The sequence below is a fragment of the Erpetoichthys calabaricus genome, chromosome 7 (assembly GCF_900747795.2).
Source record: "Erpetoichthys calabaricus chromosome 7, fErpCal1.3, whole genome shotgun sequence".
Lineage (NCBI taxonomy): Eukaryota > Metazoa > Chordata > Cladistia > Polypteriformes > Polypteridae > Erpetoichthys > Erpetoichthys calabaricus.
In genome coordinates, this window is record NC_041400.2 from 171,367,763 (window position 1) to 171,390,855 (window position 23,093).

At 43.1% G+C, this 23,093-nt stretch overlaps 1 protein-coding gene across 1 annotated transcript in view; it reads right to left on the reverse strand.

Annotated features, from left to right (window-relative positions):
• arsb (arylsulfatase B) overlaps window positions 1-19,986 on the reverse strand; it is a 235,442-nt gene extending 215,456 nt beyond the window's left edge. The window contains exons 1-3 of the mRNA XM_028805715.2: window positions 19,646-19,986; window positions 9,724-9,910; window positions 5,183-5,373 (exon numbers count right to left, since the gene is read on the reverse strand). Of these exons, the coding sequence (XP_028661548.2) occupies window positions 5,183-5,373; window positions 9,724-9,910; window positions 19,646-19,921 (654 nt within the window). The 5' untranslated portion in view covers window positions 19,922-19,986. The remainder of the gene's footprint in view (window positions 1-5,182; window positions 5,374-9,723; window positions 9,911-19,645) is intronic.
• Between the last annotated feature and the right edge of the window lie 3,107 nt (window positions 19,987-23,093).

Sequence of the window (23,093 nt, forward strand, 5' to 3'; positions counted from 1 at the left end):
AATTCTTTAACTTGTGTGTGTATGACATGGACTGGCATTCACTTCAGGGCTGGTGTCTGCCTGGCTACTAATGCTACCAGGGAACTGGTTTAGGTGGGCCTAGGAATTGTGGGTAATGTTACAATATATGCACAAAATAGTGATTTGTTAAAGTAGAATAATTTTCCAAACTAGAAACTTACTCTTTTGCAAGCACACTTAGGAAAAGGCTTAGCTGCATTATAATTAATATCCACGTGAACACCACACAGAGAAAAGATCTTACAGGCCCATTGCGAGTTACAACTCTTCACGTAGAATTTAAAATTTTCATAACTATTTTTTTATTACCTTTGATCTGCGGCGCAGGAAGATTACATAAAATTTAACCCTCACCGGTCACACTTATTCTGTTAAAATCTGTACAAGCGTCTAGCAACTATTGATCTACACTTACTCACTTATTCACAATGCCACTGCATTAAGGACTTTCTATCATGTGAACTACTAAATATGCTCCCAAAAACCCTCTGGTGTTAATTCGTTTTTTTTATTTTAAGTTGCTTAAGTCAAGCAAACAAGTCTACAGTGCCCTCCATAATGTTTGGGACAAAGACCCTTTCTTTCTTGAATTTCCACCACTGCTCCACAGTTTGAAATCACAAATCAAAAAGTTCAGACGTCATTAAAGTGTACATTGCAGACTTTCATTTGACGGGATTTGCACGCATTTTGGTCCCATCCTGTAGAAATGAAAACACTTTTTCTACATGGACTCCCCATTTCAGGGCACCATAACGTTTGGGATGATTAGTGACGCAGGTGTTTGTGATGACTCTGGTGTGTTTCATGGCTTCATAAGATACCTCAGCTTGCTTCTACACTTTGGGAGTCTGTAGTTGCCATTGATCAACAGCAGGACAAGAGCTGTGCCAATGAAAGTCAAAGAAGTCATTATAAGGCTGAAAAATGAGGATAAAACCATCAGAGACACCAGGAAAACCTTAGGATAACACAAATCAATTGACTGGAATATCAATAAGACGAAAGAACACACTGGTGAGCTCAGTAATCACAATGGGGCTGGTAGACCAAGGAAGACATCCACTGCTGATAACAGAAGAATCCTCGTTGTGGTAAAGAAAAAGCCCCCAATGCATGTCCAACAGATCAGAAACAGTCTTCAGAAGGCAGATGTGTGTGTGTCAGAGATGACTATCAGCAGAAGACTTCAAGAACAGAAACACAGAGGCCACACTGCAAGATGCAAATCACAAGTTAGCCACAAAAACAGGATGGCCAGATTACAGTTGGCAAAAGAATTCTGGAAAAAGATCTTGTGGACAGACAAGACAAAGATGAACCTCATCAGAGTGATGGTGAGAGCAAAAGTGTGGGGATGAAAAGGAACTGCCCAAGATCCAAAGAAGACCACCTCATCTGTTAAACATGGCAGTGGCAGTGTTATGGCTTGGGCATGATGTATGGCTGTCACAGGTCCTGGCACACTTCTCTTCAGAATCTCTCTTCTATCTTAAAGACAGACCTCAGTATGTGTGTCTCGGGCTTACATTGTGGTCAGCAACACAGGAGCGCCGCAGGGGACTGTACTTTCTCCGGTCCTGTTCAGCCTATATACATTCGACTTCCAATACAACTCGGAGTCCTGCTACGTGCAAAAGTTTGCTGACGACACTGCTATCGTGGGCTGCATCAGGAGTGGGCAGGAGGAGGAGTATAGGGACCTAATCAATGACTTTGTTAAATGGTGCGACTCAAACCACCTACACCTGAACACCAGCAAAACCAAGGAGCTGGTGGTGAATTTTAGGAGGCCCAGACCCCTCATGGACCCCGTGATCATCAGAGGTGACTGTGTGCAGAGGGTGCAGACCTATAAATACCTGGGAGTGCAGCTGGATGATAAATTAGACTGGACTGCCAATACTGATGCTCTGTGTAAGAAAGGACAGAACCGACTATACTTCCTTAGAAGGCTGGCGTCCTTCAACATCTGCAATAAGATGATGCAGATGTTCTATCGATGCAGATGTTCTATCAGACGGTTGTGGCGAGCGCCATCTTCTATGTGGTGGTGTGCTGGGGAGGCAGCATTAAGAAGAGGGAAGCCTCACGCCTGGACAAACTGGTGAGGAAAGCAGGCTCTATTGTAGGCACGGAGCTGGACAGTTTGACATCCGTGGCAGAGCGACGGGCACTGAGCGGACTCCTGTCAATCATGGAGAATCCACTGCATCCACTAAACAGGATCATCTCCAGACAGAGGAGCAGCTTCAGCCACAGACTGCTGTCAATGTCCTGCTCCACTGACAGACTGAGGAGATCGTTCCTCTCCCACACTATGTGACTCTTCAATTCCACCCGGAGGGGTAAACGTTAACATTATTCAAAGTTATTGTCTGTTTTTACCTACATTTTTATTACTCTTTAATTTAATATTGCTTTTTGTATCAGTATGCTGCTGCTGGAGTATGTGAATTTCCTCTTGGGATTAATAAAGTATCTATCTATCTTCATTGATGATGGAACTGCTGATGAAGGTGGCAAAATAAATTCTGAGGTGTAAAGAATTATCTGATCTGCTCAAGTTTCAGTAAAGGCCTCCAAACTCACTGGAGGGCGCTCCATCCTACAACAAGATAATGATACCAAAAATACTGCTAAGGTAGTTTTTCAAAGCTAAAAAATGGAAAATTCTTGAATGGCCAAGCCAGTCACCTGATTTAAATTCAACTGAGCAGGCCTTCCATATGCTGAAGAGAAAACTTAAAGGCACAAGCCCCCAAAACAAGGAGGAGCTGAAGATGGATGCATTAGGGGCTTGGCAGAGCATCACCAGAGAAGATCCTTAGCACCAGGTGATGTCTATGGTTCGCTGACTTTAAGCAGTCATTGCATGCAAGGGGATATGCGACAAAGTGCTAAATATGACAGCTTTAACAGACCTGCCATTGCCGTGTCCTGAACGTTGTGGTGTCCTGAAATGGGTGGGGGCATGTAGAAAATGTGTTGTAAATGGTACATGGTCTGACGACATGTATCCAGGTACCCTTAAATGAAAGTCTGAAATGTGCACCTTAATCACGTCTGAATTGTTTGATTTGTTATTTTAAACTGTGGGGCAGAGTGGTAGGTCAAGGAAAAATGTGCCTTTGTCCCAAACATTATGGAGTGCACTGTATATTTTAAAACATATCTTTCAGGATAATGCCAGATCCAAAACACTATAAAAGCAAACGAGAACACATACTATTCAGTGTTGATTTTATACAGTCAGGAGTACCACCAGGAAGGCATGGGGTGAAATGCAAATCTCTGATCTTATCACGCCACACGGCCTGCTCATTGGTCCTTATAGATTTGAAGAAATGCACCTCGCCTTTATACAGTTTTGTGAATACTTGTCTCTAATCCATTTCCAAAGTATTTGTAACAAATATGTCTCTGCCTAGGAATTTGCCCTTGGCATTGCCCTTCTCTCAACTGCTCATCCCCAATGAGATGGTGTTTTGTGGTGAAAGTGTTAACCACAGTTACTTTAACATCTAAGGTTCTTTTTATACTGGTGGACACGTTAATATTGGAAATGCCTAAACAGTAATGCATTGTCTCACCTGTATGTCCTGCAATAATGGCCACTTAACAGTCACTCACCACACATAACCTCAAATACAAAGCAAAAATACGTCAACACTGGCCGGGGCTGGCTACCCCAACTTCGATACCTTACCAGGGGCTAGAAGCCGTTCTGCACACAAGTCGTCCCCACCCGGATTCACAGACCCGATGATCCATCTTTGATTGGTCTCCCTGAAAGGGCTATGCTTCAGAATGTCTTATACTTATATTTACATAAATATTACATATGAAAAATATAACTTAAAAGATTCAAATTATGGTCACAAAGCAAGCTTCATATCAGGTGGCATTATCTTTAGTTGTTGCAGTTTTTGTTTTCTTAAGCATTGTGTGATGCTTCGAAGTGGAGTGGCGGTCTGTAGGGCCGAGTTTTCTTCTCTCTGCTAATTATGATGTCTTTCTTAAATTCTTTTTAAAATCCTTTGACTTTATAGTGACTTGCTGGAGGCTTTATGCAAGATGTTGCATCAGTCAAGAAACTGGACAACTGGTAAGTACTCATGGATCCCCCCTGAAGTTGCTGGATATCATGGTCAGCCTATACACTGGTACTGTGAGTGCTGTGCAGAGTGGAGGCTGAACCTCTGCTTTTTTCCCCAGTTGATTCTGGGGTTCATCAGGGGTGTGTTCTTGATCCTACTCTGATCAATGCTTGTATGGACTGGGTGTTGGGCAAAGTTGTGGGGTCCAGCGGCTGTGGGAGATCTGTTGGTGAAGAAAGATTCACCGATCTTCACTTTACCAATGATGCTGTGACATTCATTGGGTCAATGGAGGTTCTGAGAGGAACTCTTAAGAGACTAAGTGAGGAGAGTCTGAGTGTCTGGGCTTGCGAGTTCCCCGGTAAAATCCAAGATCCAGGCCTTTAATGACCTCTTGGACACGGCCATCAGCAGTGTGTCCGTCTGTGGAGAGAGTGTCGACCTTAGTGAGAGGTTTACTTACCTCAGCACTGACATTCATGTCTCTAGTGACTCTTCCTATGAAGTCAGTAGATGGATTGGGAGAGCATGGGTGGTCATGGGGTTGATAGAAAGGGGTGTATGACACTCCCGATATCTATCTTGGTGCTTCCTGTTTTGCTATATGGTTCATATCATTGTTGAGGATCTGAGCAGCTGGACCAGGCCAAAGGGACGCCCACGTAACACCTGGCTGCGACAGATAGATGGTTATTTCTGGAGGGTGGGACTGGACCGCGTGTCTGCCTGGGGGGTTGCCAACCAAGATCCTGAGCTGTTGTGTCGTGGGGCGGGTGCTGCAACGCTCTGAACCAGTGAATGCTCCCCACCTGACCTGGTTTAGCTGATCAGAGTGCCACTCGGCAGTGTGTGCCCTGTTTCAACCACTATAAGGTTTCTAAAGTGACACGGTTATCCTCATTCAGATTTGCGGTTGCCGCATCCAAATTCAATTAAAAAGTTCTTTAACTTCTCAGCACTGAAAAATCTAAGTTAAAGTCATATCTTTAAAACAATGAACATTTTTCAAATCTGAGCTAAACCACCCCAGATATAAAATTCACTCTTAAATGCAGCCTTACTTTTTGTGGATTGTGGTTGGCTATAATTTTCAAGACTCTTTGAACAAATAGCTCTGTGGAGTAAGTGCCATTGTATTCTTCAGCCACCTCCTCGCCATCACGCAAGTCCAGAGCACATCGGGTAACGTTTAAAGGAGTTATGAACACACAGCGCTCATGAGAGAAGTAATCTTCACTTCCAGTCAAATAACCTCAAAAATAAAAAACAAAAAAAAAGAAAAAAACAAGTGGATTATTTTGATTGAAAATCCTCACAGTGTCATGTTTTTCAGTACGTTTGTTCTTTTTTTCTTGGAATCAAAACATTTTTCTTTGAGATTTTAGTCAGTCAGTCAGTCAGTCAGTCAGTCAGTCAGTCAGTCAGTCAGTCAGTCAGTCAGTCAGTCAATCCTGAACAGGGTCATGGGGGTGGGTGTTGAAGGGTGCTGGAGCCTACCCCAGCTAGTATAGGCTCAAAGTAGGAACAAACCCTGGACAGTCTATCGTCAATCCATCGCAGGGGGCCCGCGCACACACACGCACACACAGCTCTCAACCAAACACTACAGTCAATTTAGTATCACCAATTCACCTAACCTGCATGTCTTTGCACTATTCGAGGTGTGGCGGACAGCCTGGACCCATGCCCGGCCAGGACACCCCTTTGTCACTGGATACTGGGGAGCAGCCATGGGAGCCACGCTACGTCCCTCGGAACCTTTGTTGGCAGCACCCCTGGGTTGCGTCCGGGCCACTTTTGTGGAACACCGGAGCTCATCCTGGTTGGGCTCCGTGACCTCCGCCAGGGGGAGCTGCATAGAGCTGCACGGCTTAACGAGCCCAACTGGGCAGGAGTGCAGCCACACCCGGAAGTAGGTCAACGAGCACCTGCAGCACTTCCAGGTGAGCTATAAGAGGAGCCTGCAGCCACTACTCAGGGCGCCAGAGTCGGGAGAAGAAGGACAAAGCTGCCCTGGGAGGAGTGGAGGAAAAGAAGAGTGTGTTTTAGGTGTCTTTTCTTTGGTGGTATTTTTGGGGACTATGTAGGGCCAGTGGGGCATGGGGAAGACGTGTCCCACAGCTGAAGAAAATAAATTCTTTTGTGTATTCTACCCGTGCCCTTTGATGTCAGTCTGTGTCAGGTCAGCGCCAATAAAGCACCTTATACCACAGAGGACACCCACACAGACACAGGGAGCACATGCAAACTCCACTCAGGGGGGACCCAGGACATGACCTCTGGTGTCTTTACTGCAAGGCAGCAGAGCTACCACTGCGTCACCAGCAAATTTTGGTTTCACATTCACTTGATGTTTTTTGTTACGTTTTAAGAGTTCTACTTCTATTTTGTCATCATGTATTCCTTCCATACAGGTATCAGCAAGAATGAACGGGAAGGTCTACAGGACGGTTGGTTTGGACATGTGCAGAGGAGAGATGTTGGGTATGTTGGGAAAAGGATGTTAAGGATAGAGCTGCCAGGCAAGAGAAAAAGAGGAAGGCCTAAGAGAAGGTTTATGGATGTGGTGAGAGAGGATATGCAGGTGATGGGTGTGACAGAGCAAGATGTAGAAAACAGGAAAATACGGAACAAGATGATCTGCTGTGGCAACCCCAAACGGAAGCAGCTGAAAGAAGAAGAAGAATTCCTTCTCGTTTTCATGGGTGCTGCCATTTTGAGATTCTGTTGTTAGAATGCCTTGTCCATTGCTGAGGCCGCATTTCCATGAAGATGCAGTGTGTGATGTCATGAGCTCAACAATGCTTAAGCCAACACCACATGAAATTTTAAGTTTGTGAATAGAAAACCAAAACCTTTCCTTAGTATTTAAGTATGAATTCTCATTAATAAAGACTGGCAATGGCAGCATTAACAAAAAGCCAATCATCACACAGAGCATGACCCTGAACTCTGCTTCTGACATGATAGTCGTGGCCAAAAGCTTTGAGAATGACACAAATATTAATTTTCACAAAGTTTGCTGCCTCAGTTTATATGATGGCAATTTGCATCTACTCCACAATGTTATGAAGAGTGATCTGATGAATTGTAATTATTTGCGAAGTCCCTCTTTACCATGAAAATGAACTTAATCCTAAAAAACCCATTTCCACTTCGGTAGTGAAGAAGGATACAGGGCGCTCAAGAAAGCCCAGCAAGCGCCCAGACCGTCTCATAAAGATGATTCAGCTGCGGGATCGGGGAACCACCAGTGCAGAGCTTGCTCAGGAATGGCAGCACGCAGGTGTGAGTGCATCTGCACACACAGTGAGGCGAAGACTTTTGGAGGCAGAAAAGAAGCCACTTCTCTCCAAGAGAAACATCAGGGACAGACTGATATTCTGCAAAAGGTACAGGGATTGGGCTGCTGAGGACTGCTGGGATAAAGTCATTTTCTCTGATGAATCCCCTTTCTGATTTGTTGGAGCATCTGGAACTAAGATTGTCTGGAGAAGAACAGGTGAGTGCTACCATCAGTCCTGTGTCATGCCAACAGTAAAGCATCCTGAGACCATTCATGTGTGGGGTTGCTTCTCAGCCAGGGGCGTGGGCTCACTCACAATTTTGCCTAAGAACACATCAATGAATAAAGAATGGGGCCAAAACATCCTCAGGGAGCAACTTCTCTCAACCATCCAAGAACAGTTTGGTCACCAACAATGCCTTTTTCAAGCATGATGGAGCACCAGGCCAGAAGGCAAAAGTGATAACTAAGTGTCTCAGGGAACAAAACATTGAAATCCTGGGTCCATGGCCAGGAAACTCCGCAGACCTTAATAACCATTGAGAACTTGTGGTCAATCCTCAAGAGGTGGGTGGAAAAACAAAAACCCATAAATTCTGACAAACTCCAAACATTGATTATGCCAGAATGGGCTCTCATCAGTCAGGATTTGGCCCAGAAGTTGATTGACAGCATGCCAGGGCGAACTGCAGAGGTCTTGACAAAGAAAGGTCGACACTGCAAATATTGATTCTTTGCATAAACTTAATGTAACTGTCAATAAAAGCCTTTGAAACTTATGAAATGCTTGTAATTATACTTCAGTATACCATAGAAACATCTGACAAAAAGATCTAAAAACACTGAAGCAGCAAACTTTGTGAAAACCAATACTTGTGTCATTCTCAAAACGTGTGGCCACGAATGTACTATTTGATAAAATAAAGGAGTCATGGGTTCAGCTGGGCCACCTCGCAACAACATTAGTTAGACACATTTGAGCATCACATATTTGTTGCATATTGAATGAATGAAAGTGATTTTTGTTTAAAAAAGCAAAATTGTTCTGTGATGGCGTCGTTATCGCAACATGTGGGCAATCCATTGCGCTAATAACATTTTGGAAAATCAGCCATCACTGCAGATTTCCTTTTAATGTCGGCTTGCTCACCCTTACCATAAGGAAACTGGATGTATCTGGGTAGCATCTTAATTATGCCATCCCATATAGATGGCATTACGTGGCTAAGCGATAACTGTGAGAGCCAGTTCATGCGTTTAGCACCCAGCTCCAAATACCATGAGTGTGTTAAAACATGTAATGGAACAGGAATCACAAGACCTCTGCGTGATTCTCTCTGTACTGTAGGCTCTAATTCAGCACACAACTCCAAGAGGACAGCTCTAAGAAGTCTATAAGCCTAGTCGTCATCATCATCATGAGCCAAAATATCATCATGATCCCAATAAAGTATCCTACCATAGCCAATATCCTCCAAAAGAGCTAACTTTGGCATTGCCAGTCATGTCCTACACAACACAGCACAACTTGTATAATCTTACTTTCAGGTGATATTGGGTACCCCCCTCATAGCCTGGCTTCCCACACCGCTCGCTCACCCACAAACACCACAACAGAGGAGATGTAATGAAAGGCACTCCCGCACACGGTCAGTGATAGAATGGATCATTGGTTCAGCATTTGAACTTGTCAGGTGGCACACTGGCAAGCCCTTCAATGGTAAGTCGCATTGTAGTGACTTGTGCAGTCCTGCACAACATAACGCAGAAAGATGGACTGCCTCTGCCAACTGAGATAGGCCAAGATGAACGTGTGTATGACTCTGACCCTGTCCTGGCAAAGATACAGCATGAAGGGACTATCCAAGCAATAAATAAATAGACTGACGGCATGAAGACAGACATTTTGAGACAAGGACAATAGAAATTTAAAGGTATGGTAATCACAAATGGTGTCTGAGATTGGCAATATGTTTTATGTTATTAGCACATGCAAGTATGAATTTCATGGTACTCTGTACATATGACAGACAATAATGGCCCTATGAACATATCTCATGAAATTAGCACACGGTGTGCAAGTTCATCAGTTTGTCATGAACAACTAAAGCCCACTGCCAACATTTGGAATGTAGTGTTTAAAGATAAGGCGGTGTTCCTGATGTATGAGCTGTTACAATGTGTAAGAACAAAGATCACAAAAGATAAGGATTGTAGAGAAGTTGAGATGATGGAGACAATATGTAATATTCGTTTTGCATCCTGAACAGGTCATAAAAGCTTTAAGAGAAAATGTTTGTTATGTTTCAAGCTTACCAAAGTAGGTATCAAATCCACGGCGCGTTGGAAGGCAGTCCTTCTGATACATGCCCAAGTGCCACTTGCCCACCATGTGTGTGGAGTACCCAGCGTCTCGGAGCAGCTCAGGCAACAGCTTCTCATCCAAAGGAACACAGTAAGGCTGACAAGGCCAAATGATCTGGTGCTGCATGCCTGTATGGATCTAGAAGTGAAGACACAAGGATAACCAGCCATCAGGCTACAGGAAAGCACCCATTCATTTTCTACTCAGATAAAGTTATTGCAAAAATTGTTTTCCTGTAAGTGGGGTTTAATGGGTCCACCTTCACAGCTCAGGAAAGCAGAAGTGGACTTTTTCAATGGCCATAAGCTCCTGCCACTCACTGCTGTTTTGATCAAATGCTTGAACAGGCTGATCCTGGACCTTATTAAATGTAATATTTCAGACAGTTTGGACCACCACCAGTTTGCATATTGTCACATCATGTTGAAAATGTCCTATGTGGTAAACTTACTAAGAACAATAGACATACTGTAAAATATGCACCACACTATGAATTACAACATATGAGACTGGAAATTATTGTTAATAACTGGTCACACAAACATTGTTCATTATTCCGCAAGTATTTGTTCTAATTTCAACCATCTCTGTTGCATGCCTAAATATCTGTTTTATAGAACAGGATAATATTTGCTATTTTCCAGTCCTTCAGAATTTCCCCAGTGTGCAGCGACTTCCTAAAAACATGTGTCAAGGGTCTATATCTGTTCTTATTAATTTCCTTAAGAACTCGAGGGTAAATATTATCTGGTCCTGGTGATTTGTTTGACTTCAGGCTATTTAATCAAAGCAGCACTTCTCTCTCTACAATTTCCAAATCACTCAGTACCTCCTTAGTAGTCCCATTTACCACTGGACGGCTGTCCACTTCAAGAGTGAAGACCTCAGAAAAATGCTTATTCATAGCATCCATTATTTCACTGTCTGTATTTTTAATCCCCTTTTATTATTCCTGATGCACTTCACCTCCTCCTTTACTGATCTTCTGCTACGAAAACATTGAAAGAATCTCTTAGGGTCCTCTTTCACCTTATCTGCTATATTTCTCTCCAACTGTCTTTTAGCCTCCTTAATATCCTTCTTAATGGTTGCCCTCATGTTCTCATACGCCCTGCGAATCACATTGGGGTATTAGGCGTTAAAAATAAAAGAGGAAACGGTATAAAAACACGCTTTTCATCACACACCTGGGTTGGTTAAATAGCCAACACCCCATCTCTCAAACTAAAGGTGTAGACTTCAAAGGTTTTAACCAAAAACAACTTACGTACTGTAACTGCCACAAACATACATAAGAACAAACAAAATTTGACACAGGAGACAATGTGACTCACGCTTAAGTTGGAAGAATTCTGCAGGATCAGCTTTATCAAAGCCTTAAGGAATTTTAAACATCTCAATTAAGTGGCCACATAGTCTCCTCTTCTTGAGATTACACAGGTTTAATTCTCGGAGTTGTCAGAGTATGAGATGTTCTTATGTATCCTGGGATACACCTGCTTGCTCTCCTCTGCACAGCTTCAAGTGCTGCTATGTCTTTCATGTAGTGTGGTGAGCAGAACTGCACACAATACTCCAGACACGGTCTCACCCATGCATTGAATAGTCTAAGCAAAACATTCCTCGATTCACATTCAACAGTTTTTACTATATAACCGAATATCCTGGTATGATATGATACAATATATAATCTATTTCTCTCTCTCTCTCATATATATATATATATATATATATATACAGTGGTGTGAAAAAACTATTTGCCCCCTTCCTGATTTCTTATTCTTTTGCATGTTTGTCACACAAAATGTTTCTGATCATCAAACACATTTAACCATTAGTCAAATATAACACAAGTAAACACAAAATGCAGTTTGTAAATGGTGGTTTTTATTATTTAGGGAGAAAAAAAAATCCAAACCTACATGGCCCTGTGTGAAAAAGTAATTGCCCCCTGAACCTAATAACTGGTTGGGCCACCCTTAGCAGCAATAACTGCAATCAAGCGTTTGCGATAACTTGCAATGAGTCTTTCACAGCGCTCTGGAGGAATTTTGGCCCACTCATCTTTGCAAAATTGTTGTAATTCAGCTTTATTTGAGGGTTTTCTAGCATGAACCACCTTTTTAAGGTCATGCCATAGCATCTCAATTGGATTCAGGTCAGGACTTTGACTAGGCCACTCCAAAGTCTTCATTTTGTTTTTCTTCAGCCATTCAGAGGTGGATTTGCTGGGAAGGTTCACCACTGTTCCATGTTTTTGCCATTTGTGGATAATGGCTCTCACTGTGGTTCGCTGGAGTCCCAAAGCTTTAGAAATGGCTTTATAACCTTTACCAGACTGATAGATCTCAATTACTTCTGTTCTCATTTGTTCCTGAATTTCTTTGGATCTTGGCATGATGTCTAGCTTTTGACGTGCTTTTGGTCTACTTCTCTGTGTCAGGCAGCTCCTATTTAAGTGATTTCTTGATTGAAACAGGTGTGGCAGTAATCAGGCCTGGGGGTGGCTACGGAAATTGAACTCAGGTGTGATACACCACAGTTAGGTTATTTTTAACAAGGGGGCAATTACTTTTTCACACAGGGCCATGTAGGTTTGGATTCTTTTTCTCCCTAAATAATAAAAACCATCATTTAAAAACTGCATTTTGTGTTTACTTGTGTTATATTTGACTAATGGTTAAATGTGTTTGATGATCAGAAACATTTTGTGTGACAAACATGCAAAAGAATAAGAAATCAGGAAGGGGGCAAATAGTTTTTCACACCACTGTATATATATATATATACTGTATAAAATATATATATATATATATATATATATATATATATATATATATATATATATATTTTATACAGTCATATGAAAAAGTTTGGGATCCCCACTTAATTCTTTGAATTTCTGTTTATCATTGGCCGAGCTTTCAAAGTAGCAACTTCCTTTTAATACATGACATGCCTTATGGAAACAGTAATATTTCAGCAGTGACATTAAGGTTATTGAATTAACAGAAAATATGCAATATGCACAATAACAAAACTAGACAGGTGCATAAATTTGGGCACCCCAACAGAGATATGACATCAATACTTAGTTGAGCCTCCTTTTGCAAATATAAAAGCCTCTAGACGCTGTCCTATAGCCTTTGATGAGTGTCTGGATTCTGGATGGAGGTATTTTTGACCATTCTTCCATACAAAATCTCTCCATTTCAGTTAAATGTGATTACTGCCGAGCATGGACAGCCTGCTTCAAATCATCCCATAGATTTTCGTTGATATTCAAGTCAGGGGACTGTGACGGCCATTCCACAACATTGTACTTCTCCCTCTGCATGAATGCCTTTGTAGATTTTGAACTGTGTTTTGGGCGATTGTCTTGTTGGAATATCCAACCTCTGCGTAACTTCAACTTTGTGACTGATGCTTGAACATTATCCTGAAGAATTTGCTAATATTGGGTTGAATTCATCTGACCCTCGACTTTAACAAGGGCCCCAGTCCCTGAACTAGCCACACAGCCCCACAGCATGATGGGACCTCTACCAAATTTGACAGTAGGTAGCAGATGTTTTTCTTGGAATGCAGTGTTCTTCTTCCGCCATGCAAAGCGCTTTTTGTTATGACCAAATAACTCAATTTTTGTCTCATCAGTCCAAAGCACTTTGTTCCAAAATGAACCTGGCTTGTCTAAATGAGCATTTACATACAACAGGCGACTCTGTTTGTGGTGTGAGTGCAGAAAGGGCTTCTTTCTCATCACCCTGCCATACAGATGTTCTTTGTGCAAATTGTGCTGAATTGTAGAACGATGTACAGATACGCCATCTGCAGCAAGATGTTCTTGCAGGTCTTTAGAGGTGACCTGTGGGTTGTCTGTAACCATTCTCACAATCCTGCGCATATGCCGCTCCTGTATTTGTCTTGGCCTGCCATACCTGCTGGGTTTAACAGCAACTGTGCCTGTGGCCTTCCATTCCCTGATTCCATTCCTTACAGTTGAAACTGACAGTTTAAACCTCTGAGATAGCTTTTTGTAGCCTTCCCCTAAACCATGAGACTCAACAATCTTTGTTTTCAGATCTTTTGAGAGTTGCTTTGTGGATCCCATGCTGTCACTCTTCAGAGGAGAGTCAAAGGGAAGGACAACTTGCAATTGACCACCTTAAATACCTTTATATCTCATGATTGGACACACAGGTCTATGAAGTTCAAGGCTTAACGAGCTAATCCAACCAATTTGGTATTGTAAGTAATCAGCATTGAGGAGTGACAGGAATTCAAATCAGCACAATTACAAGGGGACCCAAATTTTTGCACAGCCAGTTTTTCACCTTTGATTTAATTTCATACAACTAAACACTGCTTCATTAAAAATCTTTGTTCGGAAAACACCCCAGTACTCAGATGTTCCTAAGACATGAAAGACATACCACGGTTATCTTTTTTGTTGAAAGTAAATTATTATGCAGGCTGAGAGGGGTTTCCCAAACCTTTTCATATGACTGTAATATATATAATCTAACGTCTGTCTGTCTGCTTTTCAAGAGAGAGCTACGCAATGGAATTAGATTGGGGTTTTTTCTATAATTCTCTTAAACATTCCATTTGATTTTGCAACTACTCTCTTCGCGCTAAGTATCATAGTTGGCTTGTGGCACCGATTTATTTGCTCGAATCCAACAGACAGGCTGTGGGCTGAGGGGAGGGAGAAGCAGGACCTCAGGAGTAGGGAGCCGGGCAGGGCCCTCCTCACTCACACACCAGCCTCTGTTCAAGTCGCTCTTCCTCTCACCACATGTTGGAGTGTACCTTGCCTCCACTTAGCTAGCGATACTGGCTTATTCAGAAGACATTATCATCTAGAGATTGTTAAGGAGTAACATTTGACGTTTTTGAGAGAGAGATCAGAGCTGCGTGTGTTTTAGAGGGTAGCTGCTCATTGGCAGAGATATCATGGCCATGTGCTTTTCTCCCCACACAGGGGACGCTCTCCTGTCAGAGCTGAACACGATCGGATACAGTGGCAACATTTGACGTTGGAGTGAACCTGCCTTCCACTTGGCCAGAGATACCTTGCCAACTTTTTACATTTTTGGCAAAGAGATCACAGCTACATTGATACCTATTCACTTATCAAGAAAAAAAATATGCCCTGACGTCAAAGTTTCTCAATTGGATATTCCACTGCTGAGGCAAAGAGAAGCGTTTATGTAGACCAGGGGTTCTCAATCACAGTCCTGGAGGGCCGCAGTGGCTGCAGATTTTTCTTGTAACCGGTTGCTTAATTAGAAAACAATTCTTGCCAATAGTTTAATTTCATGGCTTGTTAGTGCTTTAACTCTGCTATGTCACATAATTGTCATATCCTAGATTTTCTTCCCCTTTCTAAGGATATCATCTAAATGATCTGAAAGCTAAAATGGAGGAGTAATTCTCAGTTCTTCACTTTTTTCTCTTTACTTTCCTTCCAAGTATTTAATTAAACCCAATAGTGCATGATAAACACACACAGGTGTAAATGGAAACAAGCTAAATGGAGAAATGCTGGTCTCTTTTGTCAGTTGCATGTTATTGTTAATAAGGAGCAATAAAAAAACAAAACACTGCTGTTTAAGACTAAAATAAGCAATAAGGGTTTTAAATCTTAACGAGCGAGACAACTAAAGTGAAGCAGAAGTATTACTTGAGCAGTAAGTGCTTCTTATTAAGCAGATGGGTTGGAGCAAAAACCTGCAGCCACTGCGGCCCTCCAGGACCGTGATTGAGGACCCCTGATCTAGACAAAGAGAAACCTCACAAGAGCGACCTGCTCGCCTCAGAGTGGATCAACAACGGCACGCATCTCAGCGAGAGTACGAGTCAACTGAAGAGCGTGCATCGCGCCTCAGGGCTAATCGAGAGAGGAATGCTTCTCACAGAGAATGCGACACGTCTGAAAAGCGTGCCTCGTGAGAGCAAAACCAAAAATATTGTATATCAAGAGGCCCTCAGATAGGAAAGCTATCAATATAAATTCTTCTCAATACAAATTACATTTTTTCTATTGATTTTTAAAGTTTGTCCTCTTTCACTACTACATGGGTGGAGCCCCAGAGGACAGCTAGTACAATATAAATACAACTTATATATGGTAATTTAATAGCAGACACAACATCTAATCTAATAAAAATAAAGGGATACAATCTCATTCGTGTTCCTTCGTAATTTGAGTTTAGTTGTTGTGACTATAACATTTGAAAATGTTGACCTTTAACAGCTCAAAGCTCGAGCTTCAGATTAAAATCATTGTTCACTTTTATTGAAAGTCCTAAATGTGCAAGCCAAACATTTTGAACTTCTCAGCAGTGGTTTGGCTATGGTTGGTATTGAGTTTAAAATGTTCAAAGCTCTAAAGTTAGAATACACCCCTAAAACTAGCAAGTTCTTAAGACTAACAAGTGCAGGGCGTCCACAAAATCTCATAAAAATCACTCCATTTGCTCTGAAGGTACAGCATCCTCATTATTTTTTACACAGAGAAACGCCAACACATCTTTCGAGTTCAATGGCCAATATAAAAAGGGTGTTTTTCTGTTGAAATCTTGAAATTGATTTTTTTCTGGAATACAAATAACCTCCATACATAAAATATTGAGAAAACAAAAAGACAAAAAGCCTGACGCTTGTACTACAACATAATGGCAGAAGATGGCACCCTTGCCACTTGACTGTCACACTGCAAGGCAGCTTAACGACAAAGCCTGAAGAGTTTGGCGGCCGATGTCGCTTATTTTTAACAACTCCATCAATTTGGCTGTGCGCAGAATTGAGGTTACTTTTACAACTCAGTTTTTTAGCTGATGTAGCATATTTCAAATGAATCGCTACTTCAGTAGTGTTACGCTACACATACACTACGTGGCCAAACAAAGGCCATCATACCTTTATGAACTTGTTGGATATCCCATTCCAAAAAACAAAATTATCCATTTGCACCAATCCCAGCCACCCAGTGTGTGGCTCCACACTGCTTTCCACAAGATTTTAAAGTGTGTCTACAGGAATTTGTGCCCATTCTGCCAAAATAATGTTTGAAAGGTCAGGTACTGATGGATGAGAAGGCTTGCCTCATTCCAGAGATGTTCAGTAGGCTTGAGGTCAGGGTTCTCTGCAGGCCCTTCAAGCTCCTCCGCGTCTTTATGGACCTGGCTACGTGCACAGTGCCACAATGGTGCTACAACAGAAAAAAAGCCTTCCAAAAAAACTGTTGCCGCCAAGTTGGAAGCACACAATTGTTTAAAATGCCTTGGTATCCTGTACAATTAGTAGTGCCCTTCACTAGAACCAAGGGGCCTAACAAAAACCTTGAACAACAGTCAAAGACCATTATCCCCCCCTCCACCAAAATGTACAGCAGGCACTATGCAGTCCAGACGGTAGTGTTCTCCTGGCATCTACCACACTCAGATTCGTCCATCAGCCTGCCAGATAGTGAAGTGTGATTCATGACTTCAGAGAAGACATTTGCACTACTCCAGAATTCACTGGTGGTGTGCTTTACACCACCTTCAGGCGACACTTGGCATTGCACATAGTGATCTCAGGCTTGTGTGCAGCTGCTCAGCCATGGAAACCCATTTCATGAAGCTCCCGATGCACAGTCATTGTGTGACTTTTGTTTCCAGAGGCATTCTGGGACTCTTTTGTGAATGATGGCACAGAGGGTTGGCGAGTTTTATGCACTGTGCGCTCCAGGACTTGTGGGCACCATTCTGTCTGGAGGTTTGCATGGTCTACCACTTTCTGGTGGTGATGTTGTTGGTCTTCAGTGTTTCCAGTTCACTATAACAGCACTTACAGTCAACTGAAGCAGATCTGGTGGAGCAGAAATTTCATGTACTGACTTGTGACAGAATTGGCACCTCAGCCACCATAAAAACCCTCACACTGTTCCACTCCATCTGAACTAGTGTGCTGTCACCCATTACATGGTGGCACTCGGGTCCTAATCTGGGATCTTGGGGTGGTTTGTCATGTGGTGGGTGCGGCAATGTGCTGTATCAGCGCCTGCTCCTAACCTCCTCTTGTGACAAAGGTGGCACCTTATGCCACTGCCATGTTTAAAGTCACCGAACTCTTCAGTACGACTCGTTTGACTGTCAATGCTTGCAAATGGAGATTACATGAATATGTGCTTGTTTGTATACACCACTTAAAAACGAAACACCTAAACTCAATTATTTGAAGGGACGTCCACATACATTTTGGCTATACAGTATATTTAGGATGCCGCCTTACAGATCCTTCCATCCTGGGTATGACGTTAACCTGCATCTAGCCCTGCAAGCAGGTTCCTCCAACTTGCAGGGAAAACTTGGGGGTTGGTGGCAGGACTGGCACTCCAGCCACCGTAAAAATTTATTTTTTTTAAAAACTCACACTGTTCCAGTGTGGCACTGAGGTGTCACCCGCTGCACTCGGGTCCCAATCCAGGTGGTTTGGTGTGTGGTGGGTGTAGCAGTGTGCGATCAGTGCATGCTCCCAACCTCTCGCTCTTACAGATCCAGCAACCCGGGTTTGACTCCTGCACTCAGACTTTGCCCGGGTAGAATCACCATGGGCTTTTCTCGCCACACTGACTATCACTTCGCTGCCTCACCTTAAGTCTGAAAGTCGGCCCTATGTAGATATTTTCAATAAATAAATAAATGGGCAGTGTTACGGTGCATGTGTAACCCGATTGGTAGTAGTCATTAGACAGTTAACAGAAAGTTAAACTGCTGAATTGAGTATTTTCGCCAAACACCAAGAAACGGTTTCTTATTTTGAGGGATTATTTCTGACATGGCAAAACAAACAGAAATATTGAGGTTTTTCAAAATGCCTCATTTAGATGAAGAGAAACATCCGGGCACATATGAGACACACAATACACAGTAAGTGTGCGGCTGAGAAAATGACACAAGCAGACATTTCAATTGCGTCTTCATCTGAGGAGACTCTGGCTTTAGCAGACCCAAAAGACAAGTATGCTGTGACAGAGCCACTAAAAGACTTGTCAGCCATTAACGAACCAGCCACTTGACCTAATCTGCAATCATTTCCCACAACTACGATAATGGAAAAGGCTGGATGTTTCTGTTCAAAATGGTATTAACAATTCAAATGGATCAAATACAGCAGAGCAAACGTGCCCTTATATATCCTACTAAAAACTAGAACGCCCATTTTTAAAGATGCCCATCCTAATATCTATTCCTGGCTAAGCTCCTTAAGTAGTTTAAGTTTAAGTAGTTCATTAAAAGGAGAGCACTGAACCTTCAGCCTTGGCGGTTTAAACTCTGATGTTACACAGGACAGTTGCTTTTCAGATTTGGACAAGTCACCTGACACTTTAAGTCGTGATCTGTTTAATGGAGTTTGGCCTTTTAAGATCAAGCCCTCAGTGACATCGATGATGCCAGTGAATAAAAACGCGCATTGCAATCCACCGCTTCAAGTAGCTAAAGGCAGGTGGTAGCAGGTGGTCTCCATTCATATTTTCCAGAAGTATAACAGATCTTTTCACAGCTTTAAGTAACGATTGTGCCTTCCGCGTAATGACGGAAAGTGACGCAAAATCACAAGGTGTCACCTTTAACTGACACTTACAAAAAAAAATGTGCAATTAATGTCCGCCTGAAACTTCTGCTTTCCATTCAGGAACGTCTCACGCACTCCTGCACAAACAATCCTAGCAGCAGTATCACCGGCATGGCACCGATGGTTAAAGTGTGTGGCTGGAGCGCAGCTGCCCCCGACTTTGCACCCCCTTAGTGACCACAAACCGAACTTGTTTCAAAGTTTCACCTTGTCACCCATTGGCGAGCTCCTAAAAAGCTGCACCCTCACCTGATATCGGCCCGTCATCAGCTGATTTCTGGACGGTGTGCACAGGGGCTGCACGTAGTAATTCTCCAGGCGGACGCCTTGGGCTGCAAGTTTGTCGAGATTCGGAGTTCTGATTTCGGATCCGTGAAAACCCACGTCATTCCAGCCATAATCGTCCGCCAAGATGAAGAGCACATGAGGCGGACGGGTGCCAGCTTCTTTCGCTGCCACTAGCAAAAGACAGGCACTTATCAGTATCGCTAACTGACCAATTTGTCCATCTTGGAGTCCCTTCATTGCGCTTCCGCGCTTTCAGAACAAATCAAACGCAAGAATGAGCTTCCCGAGCATCTAGCCACCGCGCACGCGCCACTATAACCAGCGCATGCGCCTCAAAGTTGAAGTCCACCACTTGAAGCCCAGCGACTGAGATATGCTGCAGATGTCCATCAGGTGAATTCTATTCAACTTTAGCAGTAGCTGTAGAACATTTCGCTAATAAATAAAACCCTTCAACAAACTTTTGCGAAAAAGACTAACATGTCCTTATCCTGGATAGGCTCTGCCAGATTTAGCCTGCGATTTCAAACCGAGGAAGCGAGTTTAGATGCCGTGGAATGCCTGAGGATATAATCACCTAATCTAATAAGAGACATCGTTCAGATCAAAAATCCAAGTATAAGTGCAGCTACACTAAAATGCTGGCACACGTATTGATTGTTGGAAGATACGTTGAAAATCCGCTAGACATCCAACTTCACCGCGACTCTGCTGGAAAATGGTGGGATGCAGCTCTGAATCTTTTGTTTTATACATCGCTTTACCAGAGACTGATTTCCACTCCACGAGCCCCCTGTGCCTGACAATACATCAGCGACCACCTCAACCTCAAACCTCGGCCGACAAATAGAACCAACCAGTTCATCCAAGTGCCGATACTTATTTGTACTTAAAGGACACAAACACAATTTAACAAGTTAATTATATTAGCTGACTAGATAGCACATACAAATATAAATAAAATGTATTATTATTATTACAAAGTAAATAATTTATACAACGATCATTTGCATTCGCGTGCCTTTCATGACAAAATTTGCAAATTCGGGAAAGCACAAGAGCACACCCATACACTTTCTTTTAAATAATAAGCCACAAATGCCGTAAAACCCTGTGGTAACACATTCATCCAGCAACTGCACGAATTGCACATCACCCCTTCCCCACAACTGATCACAAAAGTCGCAGTCAGTAGTTGAAGTGAGGCTGTCCTCTCAGCGAGACTGGCTTGAGGGGGCGTGAAATGAACTCGGTTGGGGGTGTGGACAGGCAAGATTAGGAAATCATACCCGCCCATGGAATGTTATTCTCGCAGCGTTGTAAAATGTGGGCGGGTCGGAGTTAGCCATATCCCATCACGCTTGGCTCTGCGAGGAGCTTTACTCCATCCATCCATTTTCCAACCCGCTGAATCCGAACACAGGGTCACGGGGGTCTGCTGGAGCCAATCCCAGCCAACACAGGGCACAAGGCAGGGAACCAATCCCGGGCAGGGTGCCAACCCACCGCAGGACACACACAAACACACCCACACACCAAGCACACACTAGGGCCAATTTAGAATCGCCAATCCACCTAACCTGCATGTCTTTGGACTGTGGGAGGAAACCGGAGTGCCCGGAGGAAACCCACGTAGACACGGGGAGAACATGCAAACTCCACGCAGGGAGGACCCGGGAAGTGAACCCGGGTCCCCAGATCTCTCAACTGCGAGGCAGCAGCGCTACCCACTGCGCCACCGTGCCGCCCGGAGCTTTACTCGATCTGCCAAAGCATTTCTAAGTTTTATTTTCGAAATAATCAGTTCATAAAATGCTACATAAACTACGAAATAGCCATATGAAAACAGCAATTGCCAATGAGTCTAAGTTAGCCTATTAAATACTTTTTCTAGTCACATTTATGAATGAGTTTCTTCTATTGAAACGTACGTGTACTTGTCGCTTCATCATTATAGTTCGTGGACTTTGAACGAAGGTAACTTCTAACTGATGTTAATTCATTCCATAAGTTATGGTGCTTTGATGCGCAGTTTTCTGTATGTGCATGTATGGACAATGATGCATTATATTTTTAAGACGTATTTCCGCATCATTGTATATTAATATAGCTGTGGCCAATCTTGTACTTCGTTGACACTAAAGTATGGTAAAAGCATTCAACCGATTGTGTTTTATCCACGCCCACATGTGCTCCGCCCCAAGAGCTCAGTCCCCGCCCCATTCCGCGAGACTGTGAGCCTCACAGTGTGAGGACCAGTGAGTATGAGGTGTAGCTGAGCGACAAACGGATTGTATGCAGAGCAACATCCATCCATCCATTTTCCAACCCGCTGAATCCGAACACAGGGTCACGGGAGTCTGCTGGAGCCAATCCCAGCCAACACAGGGCACAAGGCAGGAACCAAACCAGAGCAGGGTGCCAACCCACCGCAGGACACACACAAACACACCCACACACCAAGCAAACACTAGGGCCAATTTAGAATAGCCAGTCCACCTAACCTGCATGTCTTTGGACTGTGGGAGGAAACCGGAGTGCCCGGAGGAAACCCACGCAGACACGGGGAGAACATGCAAACTCCACGCAGGGAGGATAATAATAATAATAAATTTTATTTATATTGCACTTTATATTTTAGCAATCCCAAAGTGCTACAGAGTAAAAATAGAATAATAAAATAAAAAAGAACAGAAGAGTCTATAAAATACTTTAACAAAATGACTTTCTAAAAAGATGAGTTTTTAGGTTTCGCTTAAAGGCCTCAGTCGACTGTGGGGCTCTCAGGTAATCAGGGAGGGCATTCCACAGCCTCGGCGCCACCGAAGGATCCGGGAAGCGAACCCAGGTCCCCAGGTCTCCCAACTGCGAGGCAGCAGCGCTACCCACTGCGTCACCGTGCCGCCCTGCAGAGCAGCAATAAGAAGTAATAATTACATCTATCCACTCGTCCGTCCATTTTCTAAACCCGCTCTACCAGTCGGTAAACTGGTGTCATCCAAGCATAGGGCGCCAGCACCTCACAGCGTGAAAAAACACACGCGCGTGCGCGCACATCGGAGGTCAATTTAGTATTGCTAGTTCAACTTGCAGGTCATTGGATTTTGGAAGAAATCATCACCCGCAAGGAAATAACAAGGAATCATCCAGCTTGGGTCGCGAACACCAGTCCACCCAGTTAGTTAAATGGTTCTCCAGTTTTCTCCAGTTCGATTTGTATTCTAACTTTAAACGGGAGCAGGCTGATCTGCGTTCTTTGTTGCCCTGCTGTGGTTCATGTATGCTTTCAAAATAATTTTGCACCGATTTGCGGTAAAGCTGTATTTTAAGTTAATGTTTTTTTGGGTTTTTTTTACATTTTATTGCATTGTGTACAGTATAACTTGGGGAAAAGAATATTTCTTTATTA